The sequence below is a fragment of the Dermacentor silvarum genome, chromosome 2 (assembly GCF_013339745.2).
Source record: "Dermacentor silvarum isolate Dsil-2018 chromosome 2, BIME_Dsil_1.4, whole genome shotgun sequence".
In the NCBI taxonomy this organism is placed as follows: domain Eukaryota; kingdom Metazoa; phylum Arthropoda; class Arachnida; order Ixodida; family Ixodidae; genus Dermacentor; species Dermacentor silvarum.
Genome location: NC_051155.1, coordinates 255,398,304 through 255,412,541, shown reverse-complemented (window position 1 = coordinate 255,412,541; position 14,238 = coordinate 255,398,304). Strand labels below are relative to the sequence as shown.

At 43.7% G+C, this 14,238-nt stretch overlaps 1 protein-coding gene and 1 long non-coding RNA gene across 3 annotated transcripts in view; one reads left to right on the top strand and one right to left on the bottom strand.

The window, feature by feature from the left end:
• The window catches only part of LOC119440806 (uncharacterized), a 97,720-nt gene extending 90,527 nt beyond the window's left edge, over window positions 1-7,193 (bottom strand). For both annotated transcript variants that reach the window (XM_049662623.1, XM_049662624.1), the window contains exon 1: window positions 6,933-7,193. In XM_049662623.1, the coding sequence (XP_049518580.1) occupies window positions 6,933-7,133 (201 nt within the window). In that variant the 5' untranslated portion in view covers window positions 7,134-7,193. The remainder of the gene's footprint in view (window positions 1-6,932) is intronic.
• Window positions 7,194-7,396: 203 nt separating this feature from the next.
• Window positions 7,397-12,670, top strand: LOC125943360 (uncharacterized). The gene is made up of 2 exons (XR_007465771.1): window positions 7,397-7,651; window positions 12,306-12,670. It is a non-coding gene; the product is annotated as an uncharacterized LOC125943360 (long non-coding RNA).
• The last annotated feature ends 1,568 nt before the right edge of the window (window positions 12,671-14,238 follow it).

Genomic DNA, 14,238 nt, shown 5'->3' with positions numbered 1-14,238 from the left:
GGGAGAACGCCCTGTTCGTAAAGAAGAACGAAGACTGGCCAAGTCGATTCACATAAATCGCGAAGCTTCGGGCGAAAAGCGGTTCAGACGAATTGTCACCGACATCAGCAATGGTGGTCGGGAACAGCGATTGAAGCGCCACTATGTTTGGAGTGAACAAACATGGGGAAAGAAAAAAGCGTTTTATAAATAAAGAGGGACACAGATTCATTCAACGTAAATAAAGTTCCTAATAAATTTTATATGCGGATGGCGAGAAAGGAAGAGACAATTCTGTTTTACGTGATCATTATCAATAAATACATTTTTTCAGCGCCCACCGTAAGAGCGCCCACTGATAGCGGCGGGCGTTGATAGCGTTATGATAGCGGCGGGCGTTGAAGCCGCTATCACTTGCAATGCAATGCAGCCCTTGAACTGTGCAGAAAGGCGCGCTCGTAAAGTTAACCTGTTACACCCCCCACACACATGTTGTGTTGTTTTGCTTGCCGACGTTTGTCAAAAGCAGTAAGTTGCGACCACCAGATAATTGTTTAATTTAGTTGTTTTCGTGCGACAGCGCGGGCCGACGGGCTTGACGTCCGACGAAAGGACGAGCACTCTACGCCAAAAGCATTCGTCGGCCTCCAAAGAAAGTATGTTCTGTGCTGCGATGCGATTTCGACACCCGTACGGCTGACCTTTTCCTGCATCGCTTTCCGCACTGAAAGCTCGCAACGCCCATCAAGTCGTATGGCGGGGCATTTGAATATACAGCTGCAGTGGCAGGCCTCCGAAAACAAATTTCGCGCCTTTGAGAACCAAATGACGTCACTTCTGTTTTTACCGGATATGACGTCACATTATTTTTTCTTCCGCCGGAAGTGTTCTCTCCTCACATAGATGGCGCTAAGCCCCATGAACCGCTAAAGCCCCTATATTTATAAATATAGGGGCTTTATGAACCGCAGGCTAGGTGACTATTTGTCGCCGCCCCGTTTCAAAGGGATGCCAATAATCATCATCATCGCCGATAAACCGCCATGTTTTGAACGTATGGGCTTCTATGGAAGCTTCGCTACCAGGTATATCTACCTTGGATTGGCCACGAAAAGGCTCAGCGCAGAAACAAGAACTGCGTTGCTGCGTTCGCGACCGGGAGATATGCATCCGCGCTCGTGACGCGACAAAAGCAGCCGCAGCTACGCACGCCAGCTCACTTTCAATAGTTATGCTAAAATCCCTATATAAGAAAAGTACCGCCATCTACTCTTTTCCTCCGCCGCCTCCTCTCTTAAAGCGCTTGCCTTTTTCTTTACTTTTTGCTTGCGAAAGCCAAGTCGACGGTGGCGCTCCTAGAAAGTCCACGTTGAAGTTTTCAGGCCGGGCGCGCGCCCCCGCCGCCGCCGGCGACTGCGGCTGCGCAGAGGACTTTCAATATGGCTCTGAGGCGGAAAAAAAGAAAATATAAAGAAGTGAAAAGCGCGCGCTGTCATCGTCCAATCGGCGATACAGGAAAGAGAGAAGCGGCGTTTATCAAAGGATGGCGGTACTTTTCTTATATAGGGACTCTAAGTTATGCCCGTGGAAGCCGCCACCTCGCGACTACACTCGGATATCGCCGGCGCGCAAAGAGCAAGCGCGGGAACATGCACGCTTGCAGTCACGGAGGGACGCGCATGCGCGCAAGCGTTGGTCTCGACACCAGGGGTACGGTGGCTAGACCAGGGGTGCGCCGCTAGAAGGAGAGGAGGACTGCTTCGCCACGTAAAGCCCCTATTAAAAAGTAGCGACACTCTCCTCCTCCGCCTTCCCTCCTCCTCGTTTCTCCTCTCTTTCGCGCTCCTTTTTCGACCGTTGCGCCGCCTAGACCGCTTGAAACACGTGCACTTGTTTATCTTTCGCCGCTGATCAGATTCGACAATCGCCGACTGTGTTCGCCGCTATCGCTGTGCTCCTCGCCAGTCGGTAGACGCTTCTCGGGCGAAAATGGCGATGGAGCATGATCGTAAACAAACGCAGCCAGCGCCCGGCGGCGCGACGGTCCATGTGATGCCATTAGGCCAATACCGACGCGGCGTCGGCCTCGGACAGGGTGTGCGAGGAGGCGGCGGCATTCTTCAAAGCGTGACGCTACTTTTTATATATAGGGTTTTATCGCCACGCGCTCGCGCCCCCCGCAATATTTTGTGGCCGAGTGTACGTGCGGTCTATCGCTTCAACGGAAACTGAGCGGCGAATGCACAGCCCATAGAAAGGTCAGAGCCGTGTGGAGATAAGAGACGGTGCGGGCGAGCGACGAGCGCGGTTGTTGGCAGAGTAGAAGTGCGCCCCCCCCCCCCCCCCCACTCCCTCCGGCGCTGGCTTCCCGCTTCCTTGCTTGCGCGTGGGAGATTGAGTGCGTTCGCTCTCCGTGATAGCGCGCGTCCCCGCACGCTGCCGCTCGGGCATACGGCGCGCGGCGAAGATTTTATCTATACGGAACCTCACGGCGACGGCGAAATCCGGTTGAAGTGTCCATATAATTGCTATCGCAATAATAAATGGGCTGCTAAAGTGCACAAGTATCTGTACCTGAAAAGCGTGGACACAGAATGAAGGAAGAGGCCAAGAAAGTTGGCAGCCAAGTACAGGGTAATTGAAACATTAAATGGAAAGCCAGGAGTCATCAGAAATAAAGTAAGAGAAACAGAGACAGGGTGCAAAGGATGTCAACAAAAAGGACCATAGACATTTTGAAGAATGAGACGAAAGAAATTAGAAGGGAAATCTGTACAACACAAAGGGCAGTGCCTTGCTATTTGAGGCTCGTGCCGGTTGCCTAAGGACCAAAACATACCGGAGCAAATATTCGGAACTAGATGAGGCATGTGTACGCTGCAGTAAAAATCCGGAGACCACTCAGCACATCCTAATAGAATGCAAAGGGATTCACCTAGTGAGAACCGTACGTAACGTACGGTTCTTCCAGAAGCTCCTTGATTTAAAGTGGGCGGGAGCATCAATTGGTCAGCAGACGAAATTAGCAAGAGACGTTTAAAGCATTGGTGGAAGAAAAGCAGGGCTGCGATTTATACGACCGGATCTCTTGCCGTCATAGGTAGCGGTACAAGGTAGATTTTGAAGGAAAAATAAAGGATTGAGGAGATGTAAACAAAAATGCCAGATAAATAACATGTATAGCATACCTGATTAAATAGAGCAGGCTAGGTGACGCTCCGTTTCAAAGGAGATGCCATTAAATGATCATCACCGGTTGCTTCCCTTCCCCGGAAGCGGGACTCGTTTGCCTGCACACTTGTTTCCCTTTCTGGACATGCTACACCATCTGGTGGCGCTGCCGGGAAGTCCGCGCGTGGTCTCCAAGACAAGAAGCGTGACGCGCCAGTGCCTGCGAACGTCCCCTCGCTGGCCGCACCCCCAGTGTTGGCGAGACGTTCGTTGAAGAGCGGCACAAGGGTCCAGTGAACCAAATCAAAGTGGCACATACCCAGTGCCGCATCTCCCATGTCGGCGTGAAAGAGGTTCGTTCAAGAGCGGCGCACAGCGAGCCAAGTTGGTTGTTTCAAACCCTGTGCACAGCAGCCCATTCGACCATGAGAGACAACCCAGTGGCCCAGGTAGGCAAAAAAACGGTTTGCACATGCATATTTCCGTTAATTTGTTGAATATGTGTTTCGGCTTCTCGTGCAAGTAATGCCCGCCTCTTTGAATATTCCAGATCAAGGAATGGAATTATGCTATCTGCCACGAGTGATTATGAACCTTGATCACCCGGCATATACGATAAAGTGACAATTTTGTCATCAATTTGTTCGTCTCCTGATTATCCTAAATTAGCATTTATGTGTAGCTTCATCAGCCACGCAAGTATAAGCGGATAAATATAACATAAAAAGATACAACTCGTCGCTGGGCGAATGATGCCACTCGGAGCATGGCTACAAATACTGGCAAAGTTTATGCGCATATGTGTCGCATGTTGTGCCTCGGGTATCTTGTCGCCAGGTGACTTGTCCATGTTCTGTGCAGCGTGAGCATTTGACTCTTTCGTATCGGAAAGCTGCATGCGTGCGTGCATGCATCACGAGGGGAGTGAAAGGTACTCCCAGAAGGGAGTATCAAACGTTTTCTGTTAAATGACGGGAAAAGCTATGAACAGAAAATGTTAGTGAAATTACAGGAAAAGCGAGAAACAACAAACGCTAGAAAACAGAACAGGTTTATGTTAATAAAATTGCCATACTTTCTTTTTTCACAAAATTTACGATTTTTTTGTCTCGATTTAGGCAAAACAATTTATTATTAAACCAGTGTCACCATAACTGCATATCCTCGTAAAACAATATGCAGTTGTGTAGTATCACACACCTCTCCATCAGAGAGAGCGAACACAACACGTACCCTACGTCATGTGCATGGTTAGTGTGCTGAGGCACACTAATGGCACAGTTACACCCATTGTCGGCATGTAGCTGGTGAATTTGCTTGAAATGTTTTGTTAACGTGTAAACGTGTGAATGTGAAAATATAAATTGCAACACTTATTAAGGTGAAATCCTTAGATGGCTCAATGGTCGAAAAATCCGATGTCCAGCGTTGCAGCACCAAAATTTAATGGCACCAAAATTGGGGATTGAACCTTCGACCTTTGGTGTTAATTAGGTCGAAGCAAATTAAGGCATAGTTCATTAAGATGGAGTTAATTGAGGCACTCTAACCCACGGCCTTTGTTGGGAGTCAAAACCACTTGGAGAGATGGGCGAATCGGCCACATCTCCAAATTATCTCCAAGTTGGATTCCAATTGACATGGTGAAGGTAGAGTCGAACCCACTACCTTGGGTGTTCATTAGAGGGTAGTTACTTAAGGCAAGTTAATTAGGGCAGAGTTAATTAAGGCACTCGAACACTCGACCTTTGGTGGAAGTCAAACCCACGACTTTTGGTGTTAAGGCAAAGTTAATTAAGATACAAATAAGGCACTCAAACCCTCGACCTTTGGTGGGAGTAGAGCCCGCAACCATTGGTGTTAATTATGACGAAGTTAATTGGGGCACTCGAGCCCACAACTTTGGTAGGAGAAAACAATAGAAGTAACAACGCATGCAAATGAGAATGACAAATAATTTAATTAATGCTTCGTGAGTGCGCAGGCTTCTGCCTTCATCCTCTTCAGTGTTCGCTAAAGTGACTGTCAACTTTTATATATAGTTCTAGCGCTCATCAAAATGCGAAAACTGTGCTAACAAAACCGTAAATCCGCATTTTGATCATTATGCATCATTGCAAATCCTGCAATGGATAAATGAAAAATAGTGAGTTCAGTAAGCACTAGGTAAAGCACACCAGTGAAACTCACAATGTCATACCAATGTTACTTTTTATTTACAACTGATAAAGCTTTATTACAAAAATGATCGGCCCCCAGCCACGCACATGTATGAAATTATCATTACATGTTCTCGCTGTATACAAACAGGTTAAACGCGGATCTAAAAGAAAAAAAACGTAATCAAAAACAGATTCTTGAAAATTAAACTTCATTAAAACACAAGTAACGAGTAGGCACAAAATGACTAGCAGGCACAGTGCTGCCACAATTATAATTAAAAGAATAAAACTGATTAGTAAGAGGTAGTATAACATACTAATTAATGACCAAAAGCGCATGGCCTGCTTGCCAGCACTTGCTTCTGGGGCCACCGGATTCAAGATAGAAAGCCAGTACTTTCTAGCTGCATTGAAAATATATGGTGAAATAAATTCCACGCAAGCAGAATCCAGAGATGGAATGTTCATCTTGATAGGCAACTTGGTCAGGCAGCTTCTCAGATCACAAAAGTGCCAATAACATAATGCTGCCAGAGACTTAGAGATAGGCATTGCAAATGAGAAATATCCATGACACTTGAAGAGGAACGCAGGAAACCAAGCGATACAAACATGTGCGAAAATTAACCATCAAAACATTGCCTCCCGAGTATTCCCGTAAGCGCTCCGCAAGGCGAACAAACGTACCGCAAATAGCAGTCAGAAGCACAGCTCGAAATTTCAGCACGCAACTGTACAGTTCTGCCTAGTATACACGTACTTGGGCCATGGTAAACCGCACAAAAGTCGAAAAGACACAAATAAAGCACACGCTGCTCACGCCCGGAACATTGCTGCGCACTTGCATCGAGGCGCGTGTTGCTGAATTGATATCAGTGGCGACGCGAAGTCAGAGCTATTGCGAGTTCAAGCTGGTTCAAGCTTCTTTTTTTCTTTATAAATTGTCGTAATACATCAGCAAGTTAAAGGTTACGTATTTTCAACAGTGTACTAATAGATATAACTGAAAATAAAGCATCTTTGTATGAGAAAGAAAATGACGTAACCCAGACCGAAAGCATAGCGAAAAAATGGCGAAAGTATTGGCTTTTACGCGCGGTGTCCTCCAACAGTGCGAGCAAAGGTCGTGCTAAATTGCAAAATAATTAATTAATGCTTTTGCTCCCCTAGCTTCCCATTGTTAGGCATTAGAGACAATTTGCTTGTATTTCTGCGGCATAGTGCGTGCATCTGTACTCATAACGCACTATGTACGATCAATGCACGAGAGCTTTGAATGTGCAAGAGATGTCCAAATCATAAGGACATTCGACGTCCTCTGGATGACCTTTGACTGCCACGTACCAGTCGAACGTACTATAGATGTAAACTGGACGTCGTTAAATGTCTTGGATATTTGGTCTTTTGTGGTACATCCAATGGATATTTGTGGTTCACTGGGTTACTGAAAGCCAGATAACTAAATTAGAGTGTACTAGAACCAATTCTAGGTCACTCTAACTAAATGTAGTTAATTTTGTTTACCATTTACGATTACCTCCTCTTATTGGTCGAATGCGTTGCGAATGGCATACATGCATTCTCAAATAATGTACAGTCAGTAAGGTATTTTCTTCTTACCTTGTAGTAGTCCTTGTACTGCGCTCCAACGTAAGCGGCCAGGTCGGACAACAAAGTACCGAGAGAATCGTCGTCACACCCAGCAAACTCGTTGCGAGAGACTAGAGCAGACAGCGCGGAAGTTAACGTTCGTATACTTGTTTTTAGATATTGGAAAGAGAACACGCATTCTACGCGGTCTGTTAAAATGAACACTCCCATCGTGGTAATGCGCGGTGATCCCTCACGCAAGTTTAGCGCAAGTGCGATAACTTTGGTGAGTGTGTCACATATAAGCTTCAGGTACTTATCCCAACCTCCAGCGAGGTCTAAAACCAAAAGTGTGCAGTGTTTTTCAGAGAATGAAAGCCGCCTTGAGGATGCTGCTGCGGAGCCGTCCATGTTGGAACACTGAATTGGTAGCAGACGATAGAACACATAAATGACCATCTGGGAAATGTAATACAAAAGGCTGTGCACTTATACGAGGAAATAATTGTTCAATATTAATCTTGTTTTATTTACTACTTTGCTGTCGCTAGTCTCCGCGCACGCTAATTATAAGCCAGACAAATAGCCAAGTGGCCAAGTCACCAGAAGTTTCTCAAGATACGTTCACTTTAAATGGGTAAACGAAGAAAAGCGAACTTAAGAATACGACATTTAACGTCTCACTAGAACGCAACAACGACAACATTTGTGCGCGTTGTGTTCTGGCTGTTCAACGGTGTCGCACAAAGGTAAGCTGGCCTCCCAGCGTCGCCGGTGACAGGAGAACAGGGATTCGACTGCGCGTAATGAAACTGCGACGTGCAGTGGTCTTCAGCGCGAGTTTCGTCGATGGAACGCATATGTCCTTGACGCCCCTTAGCATTCAAAATATTCAAACCCATCTGGGTTCCCGTTACACAGATGGCGGTGGGCGAACGTAAAGCAGCTTTCCCTTGTCAGGATTCAGGAATATCTCGGAAAAACGCTACTTACTCGGGGATTGTCATTCCTTTTAATCAAAAGCATACATACGCATGTATCACATCAAGTAATTAAAGAGGCAAACGACATCAAGCTGCTGACGTGTGGTTATCGCATAACAAGTTCTGCTTTAGCAGTGAGCAACTCACACGAGATGTGCAGCAACCCAGCCATGTGACTGTGCTATATGACATTTCGTGACATTGTTCAATGCAAAGTTTGAACAGTGCACCATGTGTGGAGAATTTGAGGTGGAGCAAGTGCTTTACATTTGGGTCATTGCCTGTTTCTCAGTTCGTAGCTGTTCCAGCAGCATTCACTTTGTTAAAAAGATACTATTTGAACTAGCAAAAGTTTCTGAAACTAAATTTCATGCATGTTTCATTGAGAGAAATTAACTTCCACATGTAAAGCCTTGTGTAGATAGCCAGCTTCAGTTAATGAATCCACTGTAACAATGAAGTATTAGTAAGCGGTGACGTCGCAGCTGTATAGCTTAGTTAGCTGTTCACGGGTAGGCGTTATGTTAAATAGCATCGTAGGTTATTTTTATCATGCTGACACCATTTACTGTACTGCGAGAGCTCCCCTGAACGCCTGCCATGCACTTTCATGAGCACATTCGAACAGGCCACTGCAAATGTGAAATAAAAACCCAACTCTGAAACAATGGGTAGGCCATTATACTTCTTAGTTCGAATTTACCCACTTCTTCCTAACCCGACAGATAACTGTTAAATATTCCTGTTTAAATCAGTGCAGATTTTTGCTCAAGCATTGTGTCATCAGTGCACTGTTCATCCTTACCTTAAGTACCAAGCTATGATGATATGCCCAGTTCTTGCAATAAATTGCCTGCTACAGTGCACATGGAGTGAAGTTCAACTGCCTATCCGTCAGTTTTGCATATAAATTTGAGAGCTGCGTGAGCTCTGGCACAGAAAATTGTCTTGCCTTTTACTAGAATCTGAATTTCTGTTAAACATGGTTCCATAATAAATTCATGATTAATGATCAGCATTTCTTACACTGCCAGCAAAATATTGGCTTAACTAGTTCATTGTAGTCAACTTGTGTGTATTCAAACTCTTCGTAAATGCAAATTTTAGTTTTAGTTATCAGCACCCTGATTTACCAGAAAGTGAATAATATATGAATAGGCATTAATCTTCAGATCATATATTTTACATTATTGGAGAATGAAAAAGTGGTGCTATTTGTTTATCAGGGCAAAATGATGCTTGTATCTCAAACCTACTTTGTAAGTTGGAGCATTATTTTTACTGAGAGAGAGACGAAAATTGTTTCTGATAGACGCAGACGTCACAAGGCAAAACACCTATCCATAATAGAGAGCACATGTTATAGAAGGTCTGCAAGTGTAATAGAAGATGTCTTCCAAGTATTAAGGTTAGAATTCACACATCACATTGGTCGAACAAGGAGCATCTCTGGGGCCAACGTTTCGACCTTTGCTCCGAGACATCCCTCCATTGTCGATCGTCTCCACATTTCTGTGCGTCTCAATTGTTTGGACACTGAACAAATGCAGTCATATTTGAAGAAACTTGCTGTGAGATTTTTGTAATCATCCAACTTTTGTTGTTGCTTTTGTTCTTATTTAGACACTTTTCTTTTTTCTCATTTTCAAGTTCTCCTGACCATGCACTGCTTTAGGTAGGGAGCAATCATTTAATACTAAGCAGATGCCTTTTGAACACATCACAAGATATGCATTTATTTGTATTAAGACCAACTGCAATGGAATTGAGGAGTGCATAAAAAAGCCTATAACTTCAGATAGTGTGGAATATAGCCTCCATGCAAAATTTTATGTTGTTATGCCTGCAGACAACGCTTGTGGTCGTGCCACTTATCCCAACCAGGGGAATTAGCATGCATGTTCACTCTCTCCTACTTCGCATATGTTTGCTACATGTATAATAAACCATTAGTCAAGTGTGCGTACTTTCATCTGTCCCTAGAATGTCCATGAGGTCATTCCATGCCAAACATCCAGTCATTGCACTCAAATACTCCAGATTCCTTCAATACAAAGTTCTCGTTCTCTTTTTGGAAGAAACATTATTTCTGTGACCTAGTGAATTTTCTCCCTAAAGGTGTAACTACCAATTAACTAAATGTAAATGTAAAAAAAGTTTCATATGCACACTTCTAAGAATAATTCTTTGTGTAATTTAGGAAGTTAGTTCCTAATACGTGGGTGCGGCTGGAGTCATTGTTATGCAATTTATTTATTGTCTTTTTTTTATCACATGCAAGATATACCATTTTTAAAACAACATATTTATAAATAATTTCTCACGGTAGGTACTCAGCCATCTATTGTTGATATACAGGGTGTTCATTTTTAAGTTTTACGGACTTCTTAAAATGACCTGTGGCAGGTAGCATAATTATTATCGTTTAGCTGGGTCATTCGAAGAGGTGGACATTAGTAGCACGAGAAATCGAAACACATATTCAACTAATTAACAAAATTTACTAATGAACTTCTTAGTTAATTAATTTACGACACATATCGCAATTTACGAATTGTAGCCGGTGAGCGAGGATGACACCAGTTTCAAGATAACTTTTCCTAAAGTGTGGAACGAAATATATGGGCATTCCAGTTACCTTTGTGCTTCAATGTATAAAACAGCATTTTGGTAAAAAAGTAACTGGAACAACAGTGCATTTTTACGGCGAGTTTGATAGCGCATATCTTCAAACTGACATCGTTCTGGAAATTCATGCCAAGTGGATACACCTGACAAGATCACCGGCTACAATTTGTAAATTGAAATATGTGTCGTGAAGTAATTAACTAAGAAGTTAATTAGTGAAATTTTGTTAATTAGTTGAACATGCGTTTCGATTTCTCGTGCTACTTATGTCTGCCTCATCGCTCAATGATACAAATTATGCTACCTGCCATATGTGATTTCTAAAAATTCCATAAAACTTAAAAATTAACACCCTGTATTAGTCAACATGCATATTTTCTCACCAATTATTTCAGCCCCTTTTTTTTTTTCCCCCAGAAACATATTGTAAACTTGAAGTACAATAAAGCATACAAGAGGCAGCAATTTCACATTGTAGCAGTTCATCAAAAATGAAGGGCTGGGTGCCTCTATCAGTGCATGTTTTACATATTGAGCAGGTGGAATTTATTTGAAGCTATTTTTGTTTAACCTTTTATCCCTTTGACTGCCAAGTTTTATTTTTCTGACTGCTACACAGGCCACCCCAGGTTTTTTTTTTTTTCTTTTTTTTGGGGGGGGGGGGGGCATGTTGGTTCAGTGGCTTTCATGCTTCTTAGCAGCTGGTTTTTCTGACACCCTTTTCTCCCATTTCTGCATTAAATGCGAAGCATTTCTTGGTGAACATTTGCTACTATCCATCTAGCTGCCTACGTCTTTGTGCTCTCATGGCCGTTTCATTAACTTGGTATGTACCTAAATTGGCATACTATGACAAGAGTATATGACGAACATAAACGATGTGTCATGACATGCATGTCATGTAGGTCATGAAACAGCCGCCTACATCTTGGTGCTCTCATGGTCGTTTCGTTAACTTGGTAGGTACCAAAATTGGCATAGTATGACGAACATAAGTGATAGGTCACGACAATAACCCCGAAAAGATTAACACTCAAAAACCACTGAATTGGGTTCCGACGTGGGTACTAAGTGAAGGAAACACTAAAAGATGCTGGTAGAAGTCATAGTCATTACCATGACTCAGCAAAAATGACAATGACTCAGCAAAAAAGATTAACACTCAAAAACCACTGGAAGGGTTCGGGCGTTGGCACTAAGTAAAGGAAACACTAAAGGATGATGGTCATGAGCATTACGCAGCAAAAATGACAATGACTCAGTGAAAAAATATTAATACTGAAAAACCACTGAAATGGGTTCAGACGTGGGCACTAAGTGAAGGAAACGCTAAAGGATTGTGGTAGAAGTCACAGTCATGACCATGACTCGGCGAAAAAAGATTAACACTCAAAAACCAATTAAGTGGGTTCGGATGTGGTACTAAATAAAGGAAAAGGCTAAAGGTTGATGGTCGAAGTCCTAGTCATGAGCATGACTAATTCTTTCACCTTAAGGTCTCTTAGGTGTAGTTAAAGGACTCCTGAGGACTCATGACTTGAATGTCATGACATGCGTGTCATGTAGGTCATGAAAGAGCCGCCTACGTCTTGGTGCTCTCATGTTCGTTTCCTTAACTTGGTAGGCTCCCCTGCCCGCACACTGCTTCGCATAACATTGATTCCCACAGGGTGTGGGATCTGCCGGCTTTTTTTTGTTCATAAATTTCTTCGTCTGTCATAGATTGACATGCCACACCGGTCATGGCCATGATAGCCCTTCTGATACTCAGTCCCTGCCATTTTTTTAACAGCGGAACTGTTGTAGGTCGAGGCTGCGCCGTCCGTCCATCCACCGGTGTCACACAGGTCACGTGACCAGCAGAGGAGGAGAATCGCGCTGGGGGAGGAGGCAACCAATACGAGGCCGTGCTGGGTGCGAGGAGGAGAGGCGATGGGTATAAGAGAAGGTGTTTTCTGTGTGGCGCGCCCTTTCGGTGTTACGCCGTGCAATCATTTCACTGAACCAATGTGCGGACCTCCATTCATCCGTCTGTCACACACGGAAGTAAACAAGCAAAAATTGCCGCCAAGATCTTTTGTGGTGACTTCATACTGCTTTCATTACGACACAGTTGCAGTGCTTTTATTGGAAATAGATTTTTACGAATTTCAAGAATGTATTACTGGAAACCGGACAAATTCACTACTTTGGTGATGGACGCCACTACATAAATAAAGGAAAAAAGCTTTTGAATCCTGTGCAATCACAAAAACAATTTTGGTATCACAGTGGAGCGAAACTTTTTTTCATGACATTCCAAGTCAAAAGTGTTGGCGCAGAAGGTACCAGCAAAAGCAAGCCTTCAGCAACCAAATAGTGACACCAATTCAGCTTTTTGCATGGGATAACGGCAAAAGGTCCAGTGGGCGCCAACGAACACTGGACCTCCTCTATTATCTGTCCCTGACAGTCCCGAACCGTCCGAGGCGGTGCTTTCAGCCAATGAGCATAGTGTATGCAGCATCTTGGACACTCCGCGACTCTCAAGGACAGGTAATCAAAGAGGCCCACCGTTGAAAAATGTGAGAAGTTAAGCGCAACAATGGCCGTTGAGCAGCATTTACACCAACTGGCAACGATACATCTTTCATGGCATCAGTAGTGCTATCGAGTTGAGTGATAATGGTGTGTCTGTGTCCTGGCTACTTTATGCAGTCTTTCTCGAATTTATTATTTTATTTACGTTTCAACTGAACAGCTTGAAAATAACATTTCTGGTAATATATCAATGGTGGATGCATGAAAAGTGACTATAGTACCTACCAAAACATTTAAATATATATTTATAAAAATCTTACATTTCAGCATTATACAAAAGCAAATAATAAATTAGTTACTCTGAAGATAAACCTCAACTGCACCCAAGTACCAAGAATCCAAGTTCCTAGATCACCCAAATTTTATTCTTGCAAATGTGCACATGAAACTTTTTATTTTATATAATTGCCAGTTTCACCTCCTCAGAGAAAACGCAGTCGTTGGTCGCATGATGTATAATTTTTTCTTCAAGGAAAAAAAGAACTTTGAGAGGAGTGCTATATGTTGTGCACTGAATTGCGATGATTTTTATGCAGCAATCCGAAGTGGTTGTGCACGACTACCGAGATGCTCGGCATGTCTTTATCCATTAGAATGATGATATCTGATGAACGAGTGTAGCCTGCGAGAACACCCACAACAGTCGCCCTCTCCCTGTTAACAAGGAAAACATGTTTCTAGCAAACTTATCTGTCCACGGATCAGAGTTTCCATGGTAAGGCAAGCTTTGCTCCCCATTCTCTTGGGGCAAGGCGGAAGTTAGCAACTCGTGTCACCATCTCGGCATGAGTATCGCAATTGCCAAGTCGTGCGAGTGACTGTTCTGCTCTGCCAATAGATTGCACAACCAGAAACTGGTGGCCCGAAATGCAGGAACAATGCTGACGCCATGCACGAGCAAGCATGTGCTCGTGGGGCTTGGCATTCTCTGCAGCTGTTTACTGCATGCTAAATTTCACTGGGCTAATTAGATGGAAGTGCCAAACTCCAGGGTTCGGTAAAAACAAGGGTTATATATAGGCTAGTGGTGTTGCAAGAATGGGAGCCAAATGCAAGTTACATAGTAGATATCCAAGGGCACAACTAGCTTCAATGGTAGTGTATTTGCTATAAGACCAATAAAGGTCATGAATAAGCAGAATTTT